The following is a 13,766-nucleotide window of genomic DNA, read 5'->3' as shown; positions in this document are numbered from 1 at the left end:
TTTAATGATATTGGCTTTGCACAAACTCTACCCTTGCATGTCATAATTTTCTCTTGAGGCAAATGATCTTGCTACTTAGTTAAATCTCTGAGATTCTCTTGGGTGTGTTTTCATTAATGGCTTCAAAAAGATTCCAATTGTATAATATTAGTGCTATATATTTTCATTAACTGTTGACTGTTTGGCTTTGACATTCTTTACCTTTTAATGTTTGAAAGGGTTGGTATTTCTTTATCACAAAGAACTACAGAAGAGGATACCACCTTACTTTTCAAAATACGATTTAGGTTTGATTTGCAACCACCACCAAAAAACATTCCTATACATGACTATTTTATAATAGCAATAGATTCCCAAGAGAAAGTGTTGAAAACCATCTGTATGTATCCAGAAAAAGATACTCATCTCTTTGGGATTATTTAGGTCACAATTTATTTACATAAAAAGAGGATTGGTTTCTACTTTGAAAAATTAGGTGAGCTTTAGTTCTTACACAATAATGGCTCTGACTCCCAATGGATTAAATAATCAATAATTTCATCATCAAAATATTTGATAAAACATGTTTCTTTTTATATATGAACTAGAGGCCCGGTGCATGGAAATTCATGCACTGGAAGGGGGGGTCCCTCAGCCCAGCCTGCCCCCCTTACAGTCCGGGAGCCCTCAAGGGCGGGAGGCGACCCGGCAATCAGGGGAAAGCGACGCCCCATCAAATCTCTGCTGCTGCCACTGCCGGCAGCGCAAGCCTCAGCCAGCCCTGGTTACCTGAGCCTCGGGCGGCCCTGGGGGGCTGAGAGGACTGGGGGACTTCAGAGGCAGGCGTGTGGAGCGGCTGGGCCCGCCTGGGGGCGGGCAGGGCTGAGGGGGCTGGGCGCCGCCATCTTGTGGCTGTGGGCACCACCATCTTTGAGGGCTTCACCATCTTTGAGGGCGTGGCAGTCAATTAGCATAGTCCCTCCTTATTGGCTGTGGGAACTGCCATCTTTGAGGGCGGGGCAGTCAATTAGCATATTTCCTCTTTATTGGCTGTGGGCGCTGCCATTTTGTGATGGCGTGAGGGTCAATTAGCATGTTCCCTCTTTATTACATAGGATTACGAAGCTACAGGGTTTGTAAGTCCTGAAAGTTCTATTAACAACTGTGTCCTCTTTCAAAGTCTCTTTCTCAGCATTCGGTATTTGTTTCCAAACAGTGTTTTCCTAGATTGGAAGACTGTAGAATAATCTGTCCTTTTCCTTCCTGTGCAGTTGGAGAATTTGATGCTGGACAAAGATGGCCACATAAAAATCACAGATTTCGGACTCTGCAAAGAGGGGATCACCGACACGGCCACCATGAAGACCTTCTGTGGGACCCCGGAGTACCTGGCGCCAGAGGTGGGCGGGGCTCCGTTCAGCCCAAAAGGGAACGTTGACCTAATGCTTGCCCAGGAGACATTTCAGCATGAACAAAACTTGCAGTTCCTACTATTCTTACCTGAATTGCAACATGAACCAAATCTATTTTCCTTCCACTGTTTAACATGACATTGTAGGGCAAGGATATTTTATAAACTTGATGAACATAAAGGTACTAACTATAGTAGCGTAAGTCCATTTTGAGTTGGCCATGTACATTTCATTTTGTGATTAAGCCTTTTTTGACTCATTTATTGAAACAGGATAATTGAATGACTTGGAAAATACTCAGTTATATGAACCATTTGGATTTTCCTTAGAAACAAAGACACTGGTCGTTTGTATTTGAGGTGCTGTCCAAATTCATAATTACTAGAAAGTATTTCACTGGGAGAGTTCATGAAATAATGGCATCTCCCACTGACGACCCCAGGCAGAGGGTCCGGAAGACTTGCTTTCTTTGCTTATCCACAGGCATATATTGTGTGTCTGCTATGTTGAGGGGGCGGGGGGGGGGCGGGGGGGCGCGGCGTGTTTCTGGGTGATGTGGCTACACGACGCAAAGGACAGCGCTCTCAGGGGACTCACTCTGGAATAGGATTGTGAACGCTCATGCAAAACACATTTTTTTGTTTCTCTGGAGTTCAGTTTCCCTGCTACCTATCCACTTGCCTTGGATGATGTTATCCCATTTTTAGAATAACAAAATCAGTTGTGTCACTATTAGGGAAAATTATTTCCGAAGAAGGTAAATACATCTCATTTTAAAAGCAGAGGATCAGAGAAACAAAGGGACTGTTCTATATCAAAATGTCATCAACTGAAGAACAAAACCAAGAACATAATGTGAGAAGAGCCCAATTGTTTCTAAATAGAAAGTTGATAATTTCTAAGAAATTACCAATTTCTTTTTAAAGACAAGAAAAAGACTGTGTGTGTGTGTGTGTGAGTGTGTGTGTGTGTAAATTTTAATATTGCAGAAGTCTGATTTTTAAAAGCAGTTTATATATCCATGGCTGCTACAAACTGATTCATAATTAAAACCTTGCCCCTCATTTTTATTGGGGAGAGTGATCATTGTAGTTACTGTTTGAGAATGATAAACCTTGAAGCAACTAACTTCTCATGCAGTTTTAATTCTTTTTTTTTAAGTTTTTTCTTGTCAAGCACCTACATGTTTGTTAAATCAGGATCATTTTGAACGTGTTCACTCTTTTAAGAGCAAGCACCTGAGTTCTTCTGGTCTTGGATGTGAACCGTTTCGCTCAGATCACTCATCCATCCACTAAGGAAATATTCATGAATATTCATTAGGTGTCATGCATTATGTTAGGTGCTGGGAATACAAAGATGGTAAGAAATGGTTTTTGTCCTCAAGTATCTTAGTGTTTGCTAAGGGGATGAGCTATGGAGAACGATTACTGTGCAAACAGGAACTGCTGTGCTGGAGTTGTGTAGGGTGTGGCGGGATTAAAGGAGAGACGCGAGCCTGCGCGGAGGGAGCAGGAAGAGAAGAGGCAGCAGGTGGGTCGGGGGGAATGCAGAGTTAGGCTGGGTCTCGCGAAGGAGGGAAAACCCTTTGGAATTGAGAGAAGGCCACACTGTGATCAGATGGTCAGTTGGGGGGGATCGGTACGAGCTGAACCCTGAAATTTCTAGTACTTCCCTTTATTAATGCCCGCCTTTATTTAAAAATAATTTTTTTTTTATTGATTTCAGTGAGAGGGAGAGAGAGATAGAAACATTGATGAGAGAGAAACATTGATCGGCTTCCTCCTGCATGCCCCCTACTGGGGATCGAGCCTGCAACCCAGGCTTGTTGCCCTGACCGGGAATGGAACTGGTCCCCTCCGGGTGCATGGGCTAATGCTCAACCACTGAGCCACACGGGCCAGACTTTTCTAGATGGCATGGAAGTCGGACCTGGATGCAGTGCTGGGCACTGCTGCTCTGGGGAATGGCTCCCTGTCAGCATTTCCTCCTCCTCTTGCTGAAGACTCGTTGACGCGATACAGAGAGACCTGGCTACTCCACACCCCGCCCCCCCTCGGCTCCCCTTCCTGTACCTTCTCCATTATCTGCCGGAAATGCTTTGCTGTGGAAAGATAGGTGAAAGGCATTTAAAAGATGCTTCAAAAAGGCTGTGAAAAGTCAGCTCAACCCGCTTAATTGTGCTATGTAGCAGATTCGCCGCTGATTTTTAAGTAAACTTAAGTTTCAAATGAGCTTAAGTTTCTTCTGTGGCAAAGACCACCAGAAAAGATAAGTGTGACAGTGTAAAAAGGCCATTTGTTGAAAAAGGAATATTTTAAAAAATATTTGTTCTCTGAGGTCTTTTGATGAATTATAGATCTTTAGAGTTGCAGGGCGGGGGAGGCTGGGAATAATGTATTTTTCAAGAGATTAAGTTACAGCTCAAAAAATGCACTTGCCTCCATAGTTATAAATGAACGTGTTTTCGCTCTTACTGCCCCTGGAAGGAAGTAAGCTTGACCTGCCATGCATTACGGACAATAATATATTTTGAGGGGAATTTGTTTTTGCAAACCCTACTCTTCTTTTCACTCCTCGAAATGATTAAAAAAAAAAAATTAGAAATCACGCATCAAACCTTCCTGTTAAGGTTTATTATCCGAGTTGGCTCTCGCCGAATCCAAGCCACTTTATGCAGCGCTAATTATTTAGTCTCAGCTTTGCTCTTGAGTTAGCAGTACCTGATCAACTCTCCAACTGCAAAGCAGTCTGAAAATCAAATGCGGCTCACATGCAAGACCCAACAAAATTAAAAGTGTTAAGTGCGTTTTGGCAATTCACTTTTATTATGCCCAGTCCTCAAATGTACCGGCAGATAGTCATCTGCACGTTAGTTATTTTTCACGTGTTTATGCGATCACACAAAAAGTACACGCTAAAAGGAAGCAGATGGTGACAGATGGGGGAGGTTGAATAAGGTGGTTTTGGAAACCCAGAGAAATGCACTTCTGTAATAGTGTAAAAATAAAAATTATTTGATAATCAAGTTAGAACTAACAAAAAGATGGCAAAAAAAAAAAAAAAGAGAAACTGGATTGTTGGGAAATGCTATTCAGAGAAAACGTGTTTATAATTCTGTTTCATACCACGGAAAACATTTTTTCCAGTGGATGAAAATGTATTTTTGATGCCTTCTTAGATTTTAGAACCTCATTTTTAGAGAACATCCACTTACTGTCATTGTATCCATTTTTCTTTTGAAACCTCCTCTCTTTAATACATTTTATGTAATCCAGATTTTGAAAATATCTGAAATAGACCAGAATATTTTGAGGTAAAGATTTACTCAAAGCCATTGTGATGCTGTATAGATAATAGTACAAATGGAAATTAAATTCTATAGAGGGGATCTAAAACCAGAGATCCACATAACTACTTAGAAATGAGTTGGGAGAAACATGTAAATTACAGGCAGAGGTCGTCGGTAGCATGGAACAGTGCAGGCAGGGGGAGTAGTTGGAACCAAACTAGACTTAAATGTATTGAATGGCATTTTATTCACTTATTTTAAATACAACAAGAAAAAATATAAAAGGTGCCATTTTATGGGCTCTTTCAGGACTATCGTCAGGAGATCTTAAGAGAAATAAATGAGGCCCAAGTTATTTCACGTTTGCACATTTCATCTGTAGGTAAACACGGTAGCTCACAGACTCACATTTCGCTTAGCCCCTGGACACAATCCTACTATTCCTACCAGATTGTGAAACTTAAGTCTTAACACGTCTAAGGTTTCTGTGAAAATAAAAAGTGGTGTTGGTAGCCTTTCTAAAAGTGTGCGCCTCCCTGATACTTCATTTCACCATGAAAAATTCATGAAACACCTGTCTCTGAAGGGATGCTGGAAAGCCTCCGCCTTCCGCATGGTTCTGTAAAGGGCTCATCGCAGTGTCCAGGGGCAGATGGAGTCGAGGTTCATGGTGGTTAGTTCAGGTGGGAGGTGTGTGCTTTGTAATCAGAATTCATATGTAAGCACTTGTGTCAGATATCCGGCTCACTGCTTATACTGTTTCCAGATCATATTCAAAATCATCCCATTTTGTCCCCAAATTGGACACTTAAAAAAAAAAAAGTAAAAAAAAATATATATATACATATATATGTATATATATAATATATTAAATATATATAAATAAAAATAAATATATTTACTTAAAATATATTTATTTATTTAAAATAAAGTAAATATATATATTTATTTTATTTTTTTAAATTGATTTCAGAAAAGAAGGGAGAGAGAGAGAAATATCAATGATGAGAGAGAATCATTGATCGGCTGCCTCCTGCACGCCCCACACGGGGATCGAGCCCTCAACCTGGGCATGTGCCCTGACCGGGAATCAAACTATGACCTCCTGGTTCATAGGTCAATGCTCAACCACTGAGCCACACTGGCTGGACCCAAATTGGACACTTTTAAAATATGAACCTAAATGATACTTTTTAGTTCAATGTTGATGTCTGTTGGTGTTTAGAAGCAGCAGCTTTTACTTGCCTAGCGATCTGAAAGTTCTATAGTAGCTATTTTTCACTTGAAATTTTTTCAGTGTTATGTGGTCTTTTGGATTTAATTTGCATGTAGCACTTGGGAATGGTTCCAGGTTAGCATAAAGTTTAATTTTAAATTCTCCGAAGCATAAGAACGTGTACGAAGCTAACGGCTAGCTGGTAACCTGCGGTATTTGACAATGGCTGTGTTTACTTGGGTCACAAAGCCCCAGTTTCTTAAAAATCCCATCTTAAAAATCTCATGAAAGGAAGCATAGAAATCTCTGGGAAGATATGTGTAAGCGTGATTTAGTCACCAGCATTGCATCCATCAAGGATGTTGCCTGTTCTGGCCACAGATTGCTTTTGTAGTCCCATGTTAGCTGCATGCAGGGAGTGTGTGCATGCGAGGAGGTAGCCAGGAAGCCACAGCATTCTGGGTCCCAGCAGGGGGGCAGTTACAGTCTCTTAGGAATTATTAGAGCAGTTGAACCGTTATGAAGAAAATACGAAGAAACATGGAATCCTTAATTCTTATGAAATATATACTCCCCCCAAAGCTGCAGTACGTTTCAGAATCTGAATTAGGATAGTTATAGGCCTTTTTTTTTTTAAAGCAAATTCTTGTGATGGGAAGGATTCCCACAAAAGAGAAAGTGTGTCGGCGTGAGTATCTATAAAACACACACCTATCAGCTACCTGAAATGTATGGGTACCAGAAAAAAAAAAAATTTTGAATTAGCGGTAAATTGGTTCATCCAAGTTCACAGTTTACTTTCACAGCCTAGGTGTGCAGACAGTGTGTTCAGACGTTGAATCCCTCCCCCTCCCATCTGTTCTGTCTGGATTATTGTTGAGCAGTGAGCCACTCGGGGGCACACATCGCCCCCTTATAATTGCTTGCCTCGGGTGCGTTCTGTGGCCTGGGCGAACACGCTCAAAGAGGCATCCTTTCAGCCTCCCAGTAAACCCTAACTGGTAAAAGGGTATTGGATTGAATATGTGTGTTTTCTTAAGTGTCCATTAGCCAAGTAAATATTTACATTGGGAATTTCCATTGATGGTATCATTTTAAAAGACATAGTGTATTAGTTAATTTATCTAAATCAATAGCCATTCAAGAGCTATTTATGCTGAGTTTTCCAACTCACCTGGTTGTTCCAGAAATGAAAGTGCCCACATCAAATGTTACCCAATGCTAATCAGATATCACCAGCTTACTTCATAGTCCTTGGCACCTGCTGGCCCCTCCTTGAATGACGCGGGCTCTGGTCCTGGGCGAGCAAAGGATGCCCGTGTCCCGGGTTTGCGCTGTGTGGGTGGGGCTCCATGGGACCGCCCATCTTTTTTTGTTTGTTTGTTTGTTGTTTTTTAATATATTTGTATTGATTTCAGAGAGGAAGGGAGATGGGGAGAAAGATAGAAACATCAATGATGATGAGAGAGAACCATGGATCGGCTGCCTCCTGCACGCCCCCTACTGGGGATCAGCCCGCAACCTGGGCATGTGCCCTTCACCGGAATCGAACCCGGGAGCCTTCAGTCCGCAGGCCGACGCTCTACCCACTGAGCCACACGGGCCAGGGCCTCCCATCGTTGGTTACCGTTCACATTTCTGTGTGTTCCTGACCCTCTTGTCCTGTGTGTCTGTCTGGGCATTCGTGTTCGATGCAGTTATAACGTAAAGGTCCATGTATGTCACACAGCAATAGGGACCGAAGGCAATGCCCAGCGTCTAGGCCATGCTTACCGCTGGCGTGTCGCTCCATGTCAGCAACATGGACTTCATGGCAAAGAGACACTTTCTTTAGACACTTTCTTGAAGAGAAGCCTTTTAGTGGGTTATTTCCCCGGGAGCAGGTGCTGATCTGCATTTCTGCTTAAATTATGTGACGATGTGCGTTGTACAGAGCTGCGGGGCATAGGACCATTGCTCCTCTGTTAGCATCCAGCACGCCCTTGGCCCTTCACAATGACCCGGAAGTAAATCAGCCTTTTTGCTGGGAAAAAAAAAAAATCATCAGAGGCAGCCAGAAAGGAATGGCAACTCTCAGGTTAAAGAATATAAATTTTATATGTTTCCGTAATTGTGGAAAATGAAGTGCTCTGAGTAAGGGAGAAAATTATCTTCTAAAAATAATATAAAAGAGGCTGTGGATTTTAAGTTCACTCTGGAATTTCTAGAGTTTTCCCAAGTATTGCGTTTTGAAATAATTTATATTTAAGGAGTGCGAAAGGAGAGTATGTGAATAATGACACGTTTCATATTATACTAGTATGTCCACGTGTAGGATATTGGAGTCACTTTCATTTCTCGTCTGTTTCATCTCCCAGCTGTTTGGAGGGAGGAGTTGAACAGAAATCTTTCTTTGTAATTGACAGCACAGACTCTTAGATCTTAGGGTGGTTTCTCCTTAACATAGCTTAAGCTTATGTGTCAAAAAGGTAATACATCACATCAGATTTGTTCAGTACAAAGTGATACCGCAGTTGTAGCATTACATCTATATATCAGTTAGAGCACATTATGTTCAAAAGCAAACCACTTAGTTGGAGAATCAGTGTTCATTTTACAAACCTAAATAAAATGCATTTTATTTTATCAAACAGATTTTGGTACAATGCAGTTTTATTTTTTCAGATGCTTATTTCTCTTCAAAAAATACCCCCCCCCCTTTTTTTTTTTATATAATGTACTCACTTTCCCTTCTGGCTGCAAACCAGGTATTTAAACAAAAATAAAGGATTGCCAGTTTTGCCAGCTGGGGATGAGAACCCGGCTGGTGAAACGTGGGTTCGGGAGGCAGTTAATCCAGCTTTTATGCTTTTTATGGTTTTATGAAAAAAGAGGTTAAAAACCACATTTGGCTCGCTGCGTGTGCCACTGTTTTGCTGGTGGTGTAGGAATGCAGAGATTTTAAAATTTTTTGTTCTTAGGTAAAATCCTGAATCTGTTTGCAAAAGGCCCACAAACAATACAATGCATTCTACTAATCGGGCATGAGATAGATTCTTGAATAATCGAAAGTCACTGGTATTGAAAAATTAGCTGTTACAGCATTTCCTCTAAGTACACAAGTAGAATGTCTCGCTTCTTTAGATTTTTCTCTTGTTTTTTTTTACGTTCTCACATTACTCATCTCAAGCAAATAGATATTTGAAATGTTTGGGGCTAAAGATAAAAATGAGAATTTGTTGTTTTTCCTGAAAATTTTTGCTTAGCTGTGATTTCCAGAAGATTTTTGGAAAATGTCGGAGCTGGACTTGAGTTCTCTCTTGCCAGTGTTGCCCTACGCTGCTTTAGCCACGGAACAGTGATACAGTCGAATTAAAAATCTTTTCATAGCCCTTGAAAATACTACTAATATATCTTTAAGTAGCATAGTTTTTTCTTGAAATTATACACTACATCTTTTTTTAAAAAATATATTTCATTGATTTTTTTTACAGAGAGGAAGGGAGAGAGATAGAGAGTTAGAAACATCGATGAGAGAGAAACATCGATCAGCTGCCTCCTGCACACCCTGCACTGGGGATGTGCCCGCAACCAAGGTACATGCCCTTGACCGGAATCGAACCTGGGACCTTCCAGTCTGCAGGCCGACACTCTATCCACTGAGCCAAACAGGTTAGGGCACGCTCCATCTTTAAATACCCAGTGAGCCAAAGGGCCTTAACTGTCAACATGTCACGTGGGATTCCATGGAAGTATTGGTAAATTTTAAATAAAACTCACATCGGAGTCATCTTCAACAGTGTGCTTGCTTCAAACTGAGAAAGTTTAGATTAGAACACGAGCACTACCTTGTTTCGTATCGAATGCTCTTAGGTAATCAGTTGTAAGATTTTTTTAATTGATAAATGTCATAGGTATGGTTTTCTTGATCTGTTTATCCCAGAGCTAAGAGGATCACAAGTAAGCTTTAAGATTATTCAAATATAATAATTTAAAATAAAATATTGAAAGTTGCAAATAAATGAAGAAAATTCCATTGAATGAGGAGCAAATCTAATTAAAAAAAATGATCAAAATTTTCCTGGGACAGCCCTAGCTGGTTTGGCTCAGTGGATAGGGCGTCTGCCTGCAGACTGAAGGTCCCTGGTTCGATTCTGGTCCAGGGCACATGCCCAGGTTGTAGGCTCAATCCCCAGTAGGGGGCGTGTAGGAGGTAGGCAATCAATGATTCTCTCTCTTCATTGATGTTTCTGTCTCTCGCTCCCTCTCCCTTCCTCTCTGAAATCAATAAAAAAATTTTTTTTAATTTTTTTTTTACTGGGACAAATAGCAAGTTATCATGTTCCGATGCGAGCAGGCTGCTCTAACAGAGCCTGATGCTTTCATATCATTTCTTACTAAATTAATTTTGCGTGTTATGTATTTTGCAAAAACAGATTTAAGGCATAACCCCTGGTGGATGTAGTTCAGTGGTTAGAGCATCAGCTGGCACACCCAAGGATCTCAAGTTTGATTCCTGGTCAAAGGCATGTACCTGGGTTTCGGGTTCTCTTCCCGACCCTGGTTGGGGCGCGTGCAGGAGGCAACCAGCCGATGTGTCTCTCTCTCACATCGATGTTTCTCTCTCTCTCCCCCTCCCTCCCTCCCACTCTCTCTGACAAGCAATGGAAAAAATACCCTCCTGTGAGGATAAACAAACAAACAAAAAAGGGTATATGTTACAGAGGTATTGAGTCCCAGATTTTGTTTGTGTTTAAGAAATGGCCACGGGGTACGTAAGCTTTGGATACTCGAGTTTATTAGCCCAAACGACAGATCTTCAGACTCACATTGGCGGCTGCCAATTTCCCGAGTTGCCGCATGGAGGGGCCTCCAACGCGGTCCAACATTTTCCTGGCGGCCCTGCCCTGCGCGCTTCTCCATGATGTTGCCTGCTCTCTCCTGTCTTCCACGTTTGATCCGTGTCCCCTAGTTCTTCTCAAGCAGGAAATGTGCAAGGCATGTTCCGTGCCCCCCAATCTGCATGGCTCAGCTCTAAGCTGCTACTTAAAGGGCCCATTGGTGAACCAGACTGAACAGTTCAGTAGGCCTAAGAGACCATGTGCAAGCCTGCTGACGGTTTGTCTGATCCTCAGCCCGCTCCCATGCTCCTTCACTTGGCATTGGTTGTCTGGCCTACCCCTTATGTCTACACTGACCATCTCCGGGTAAATATCGAACCTTTCAAATAGTTGGTGTGATTGATATCTTTGGAGGACGCTTCATGTTCAGAGATCAAGATCTAAACCTTGCTTACCCAGGCTGTGAGAGTGAGGATCCATTTTTCCGTGAGAATCTCACGTTTCATAAACGGTGCTTTAGAATTCCGTGTGCGATAGCTAACCTTCTCGCTGGTCTCGCTCTCAGGTGTTGGAAGACAACGACTATGGCCGGGCCGTGGACTGGTGGGGCCTGGGCGTCGTCATGTATGAGATGATGTGTGGGAGGCTGCCCTTCTACAACCAGGACCACGAGAAGCTGTTCGAGCTGATCCTGATGGAAGACATCAAATTTCCTCGCACACTCTCCTCCGATGCAAAATCACTGCTATCAGGGCTCTTGATAAAGGATCCAAATAAACGGTAGGCCGCGAGCAACACCCAGCGAGTCACTGACGAGTGTGGTTAGCGATCGTGATATGGAAATGAATGCACATGGGACTCGCTCCAAGAAGCGATGTCTTCGGGTTAGACACCTTCCGACGGAGACGCGGGCTTATTTTTAACTGCAGGATATAGAACACTTAAAAACGTTCCCTCCGCTTCCCCTCACTTGGAACTCCTCTGCAGATCTTACCAAGTCAGGATTTGGGGAGTTTTATTGGCCATCTTGTGAGCGGACTTTCTTCCTGGCCTGGTGCTCGCTGTGGTGGGACTCGGATATCTCTTCGTTTCCTTTCAGCCTTCTGGGCCTTTCTGTTGCTGCTGATTCGCCTGGTGGAAAGCGCAGGCCTGTCCCTGTACCCTTCTCTCACCCACACACATCTAACTACGTCCTGCCTGTCATTTGAAGATACTCTTTCCATGCAGGGCCAGAAGGATTGATAGCAACAACAGAATATCTTTGTACACTTTGTATGTCTGTTTTGGTAGCTTTAGCTGGGACCTGAAGAATCCGATAGCCCTTAAGGGGCTATGGTATTCCTTGCTCATATTTATATATTCATTCATTCATTCATTCATTCATTTATTTATTTATTTATAAATATATTTTATTGATTTTTTTTACAGAGAGGAAGGGAGAGGGATAGAGAGTTAGAAACATCGATGAGAGAGAAACATCGATCAGCTGCCTCCTGCACACCCCCTACTGGGGATGTGCCCACAACCAAGGTACATGCCCTTGACCAGAATCGAACCTGGGACCTTTCAGTCCACAGGCCGACGCTCTATCCACTGAGCCAAACCGGTTTCGGCTATATGTTCATTTAAACATGCATTTTATAGGTCATATAGGAAATGACTATTACTTTTTAATGTCCCTTAAAATGTGTGTTTGTGTATATCTATGGAAATATCCATTCTTTCTTCTGATATATATATGTGTGTGTGTGTGTGTGTATACACATACATATATATATGCATATCAGTATTTTTCTGAAAATCTCTTAGATCTTCAGCATCTGAGGTTAAGCCCATTCCATACATTGCTATATAAAACACCTCACACAATGTATTTTTACAATGTTCTGCTTATAGTTGCTGCTCGATATGTATTTGTTGGTAGACTGAATTAAGGAATGAAGGAATAATGAATCCTAAAATGTGAGCTTGGTCTCCCTTAGAGATGGTCCCACCATTACATGCTTTTAGCTGTTAAATTGATGAGGAACATGATTTTACCTTCAGCAAAAAAACCAACAACAAACCAAGCAGATATAATAGAAGAGGTGCCATCCTTTTGCTTTGTGATGAGCCCATCAGAAATGCATTTCATGACCCTGAGGTCAGACCTCACATTTGCAAAGGGATTTCTCGGGGCGTTTGTATCTGCTGTGTCCCCCGCTGTCTCGGTCCCTTGCAGAGCTGGACGGGTGGGTTCATCCTCATTTCCATTCGGTCGGGGAGAGAGCAGAGGCCCAGGGAGGCTGAAGCGACGTATCCAGGTCGCACGGAGCATCCGTGTAGAAGAGGAGACGCCACGCGTTTGGTGCCTCCTTGATGTGTCTGATACAGGGTGGGCAAAGCTAGGTTCGCAGTGTTTGTGTGGAAAATAATATAATAATTAGTAAGTAATAACACAAGAATCACTCTGTTTCATGTACTCAGAACTGTAAACCTCCTTTTCCCCACCTTGTGGCTCTTATTTAACAATACATCAATCTGGTTCAGGCTTTGAAATATATTCCATTTAATGTGAAAATTTCACAATGTAACAGGTAGCACTTGATGCTAGGTAATCATTAAAAAGAGTCAGGATTTCCTTTTTTGTACTTGATTTGGGACCTAACATTTGGTGAGGGTCAAGGGCAGTGAGTTTGTACCCATCCTTTCCAACTCCTCCAGGGGACTCTGGCCCCCTCTATCCGTGGCCGGTAGAACAGAATCGTGCTGTCTATGTCTATGTCTCACTCGTTTCTATTGTCATCCTTCCCCCACCCCACCCAATGGATAGCACATAGTAGGTACTGAACAATTATCCAATGGATATGAGGTGAATGTAGAATGACAGTGGCCCGGTAAGTAGGACAACTCTTAGAGGGTTGTGCCCCCAGAGGTTGGCATTGCCTCAAGAGAAGGTGTGTTTTCGATTATCTGCTATTTCCTTTTACAGTAGATGTAGCAAGCCTCTCCACCTGCAGTAAAATATTGGGAATGCAAGAATGAACCGAGTATCCTCCGCTCTGGGG

At 42.3% G+C, this 13,766-nt stretch overlaps 1 protein-coding gene across 3 annotated transcripts in view; it reads left to right on the top strand.

Annotated features, from left to right (window-relative positions):
- The window catches only part of AKT3 (AKT serine/threonine kinase 3), a 214,831-nt gene that overhangs the window by 181,898 nt on the left and 19,167 nt on the right, over window positions 1–13,766 (top strand). For all 3 annotated transcript variants that reach the window (XM_054712924.1, XM_054712922.1, XM_054712923.1), the window contains 2 exons: window positions 1,251–1,379; window positions 11,285–11,499. In XM_054712924.1, the coding sequence (XP_054568899.1) occupies window positions 1,251–1,379; window positions 11,285–11,499 (344 nt within the window). The remainder of the gene's footprint in view (window positions 1–1,250; window positions 1,380–11,284; window positions 11,500–13,766) is intronic.

Source organism: Eptesicus fuscus, chromosome 24 (genome assembly GCF_027574615.1).
Source record: "Eptesicus fuscus isolate TK198812 chromosome 24, DD_ASM_mEF_20220401, whole genome shotgun sequence".
In the NCBI taxonomy this organism is placed as follows: domain Eukaryota; kingdom Metazoa; phylum Chordata; class Mammalia; order Chiroptera; family Vespertilionidae; genus Eptesicus; species Eptesicus fuscus.
The sequence above is the reverse complement of the archived record's forward strand: the minus strand, read 5'-3'. Positions and strand labels throughout refer to the sequence as shown.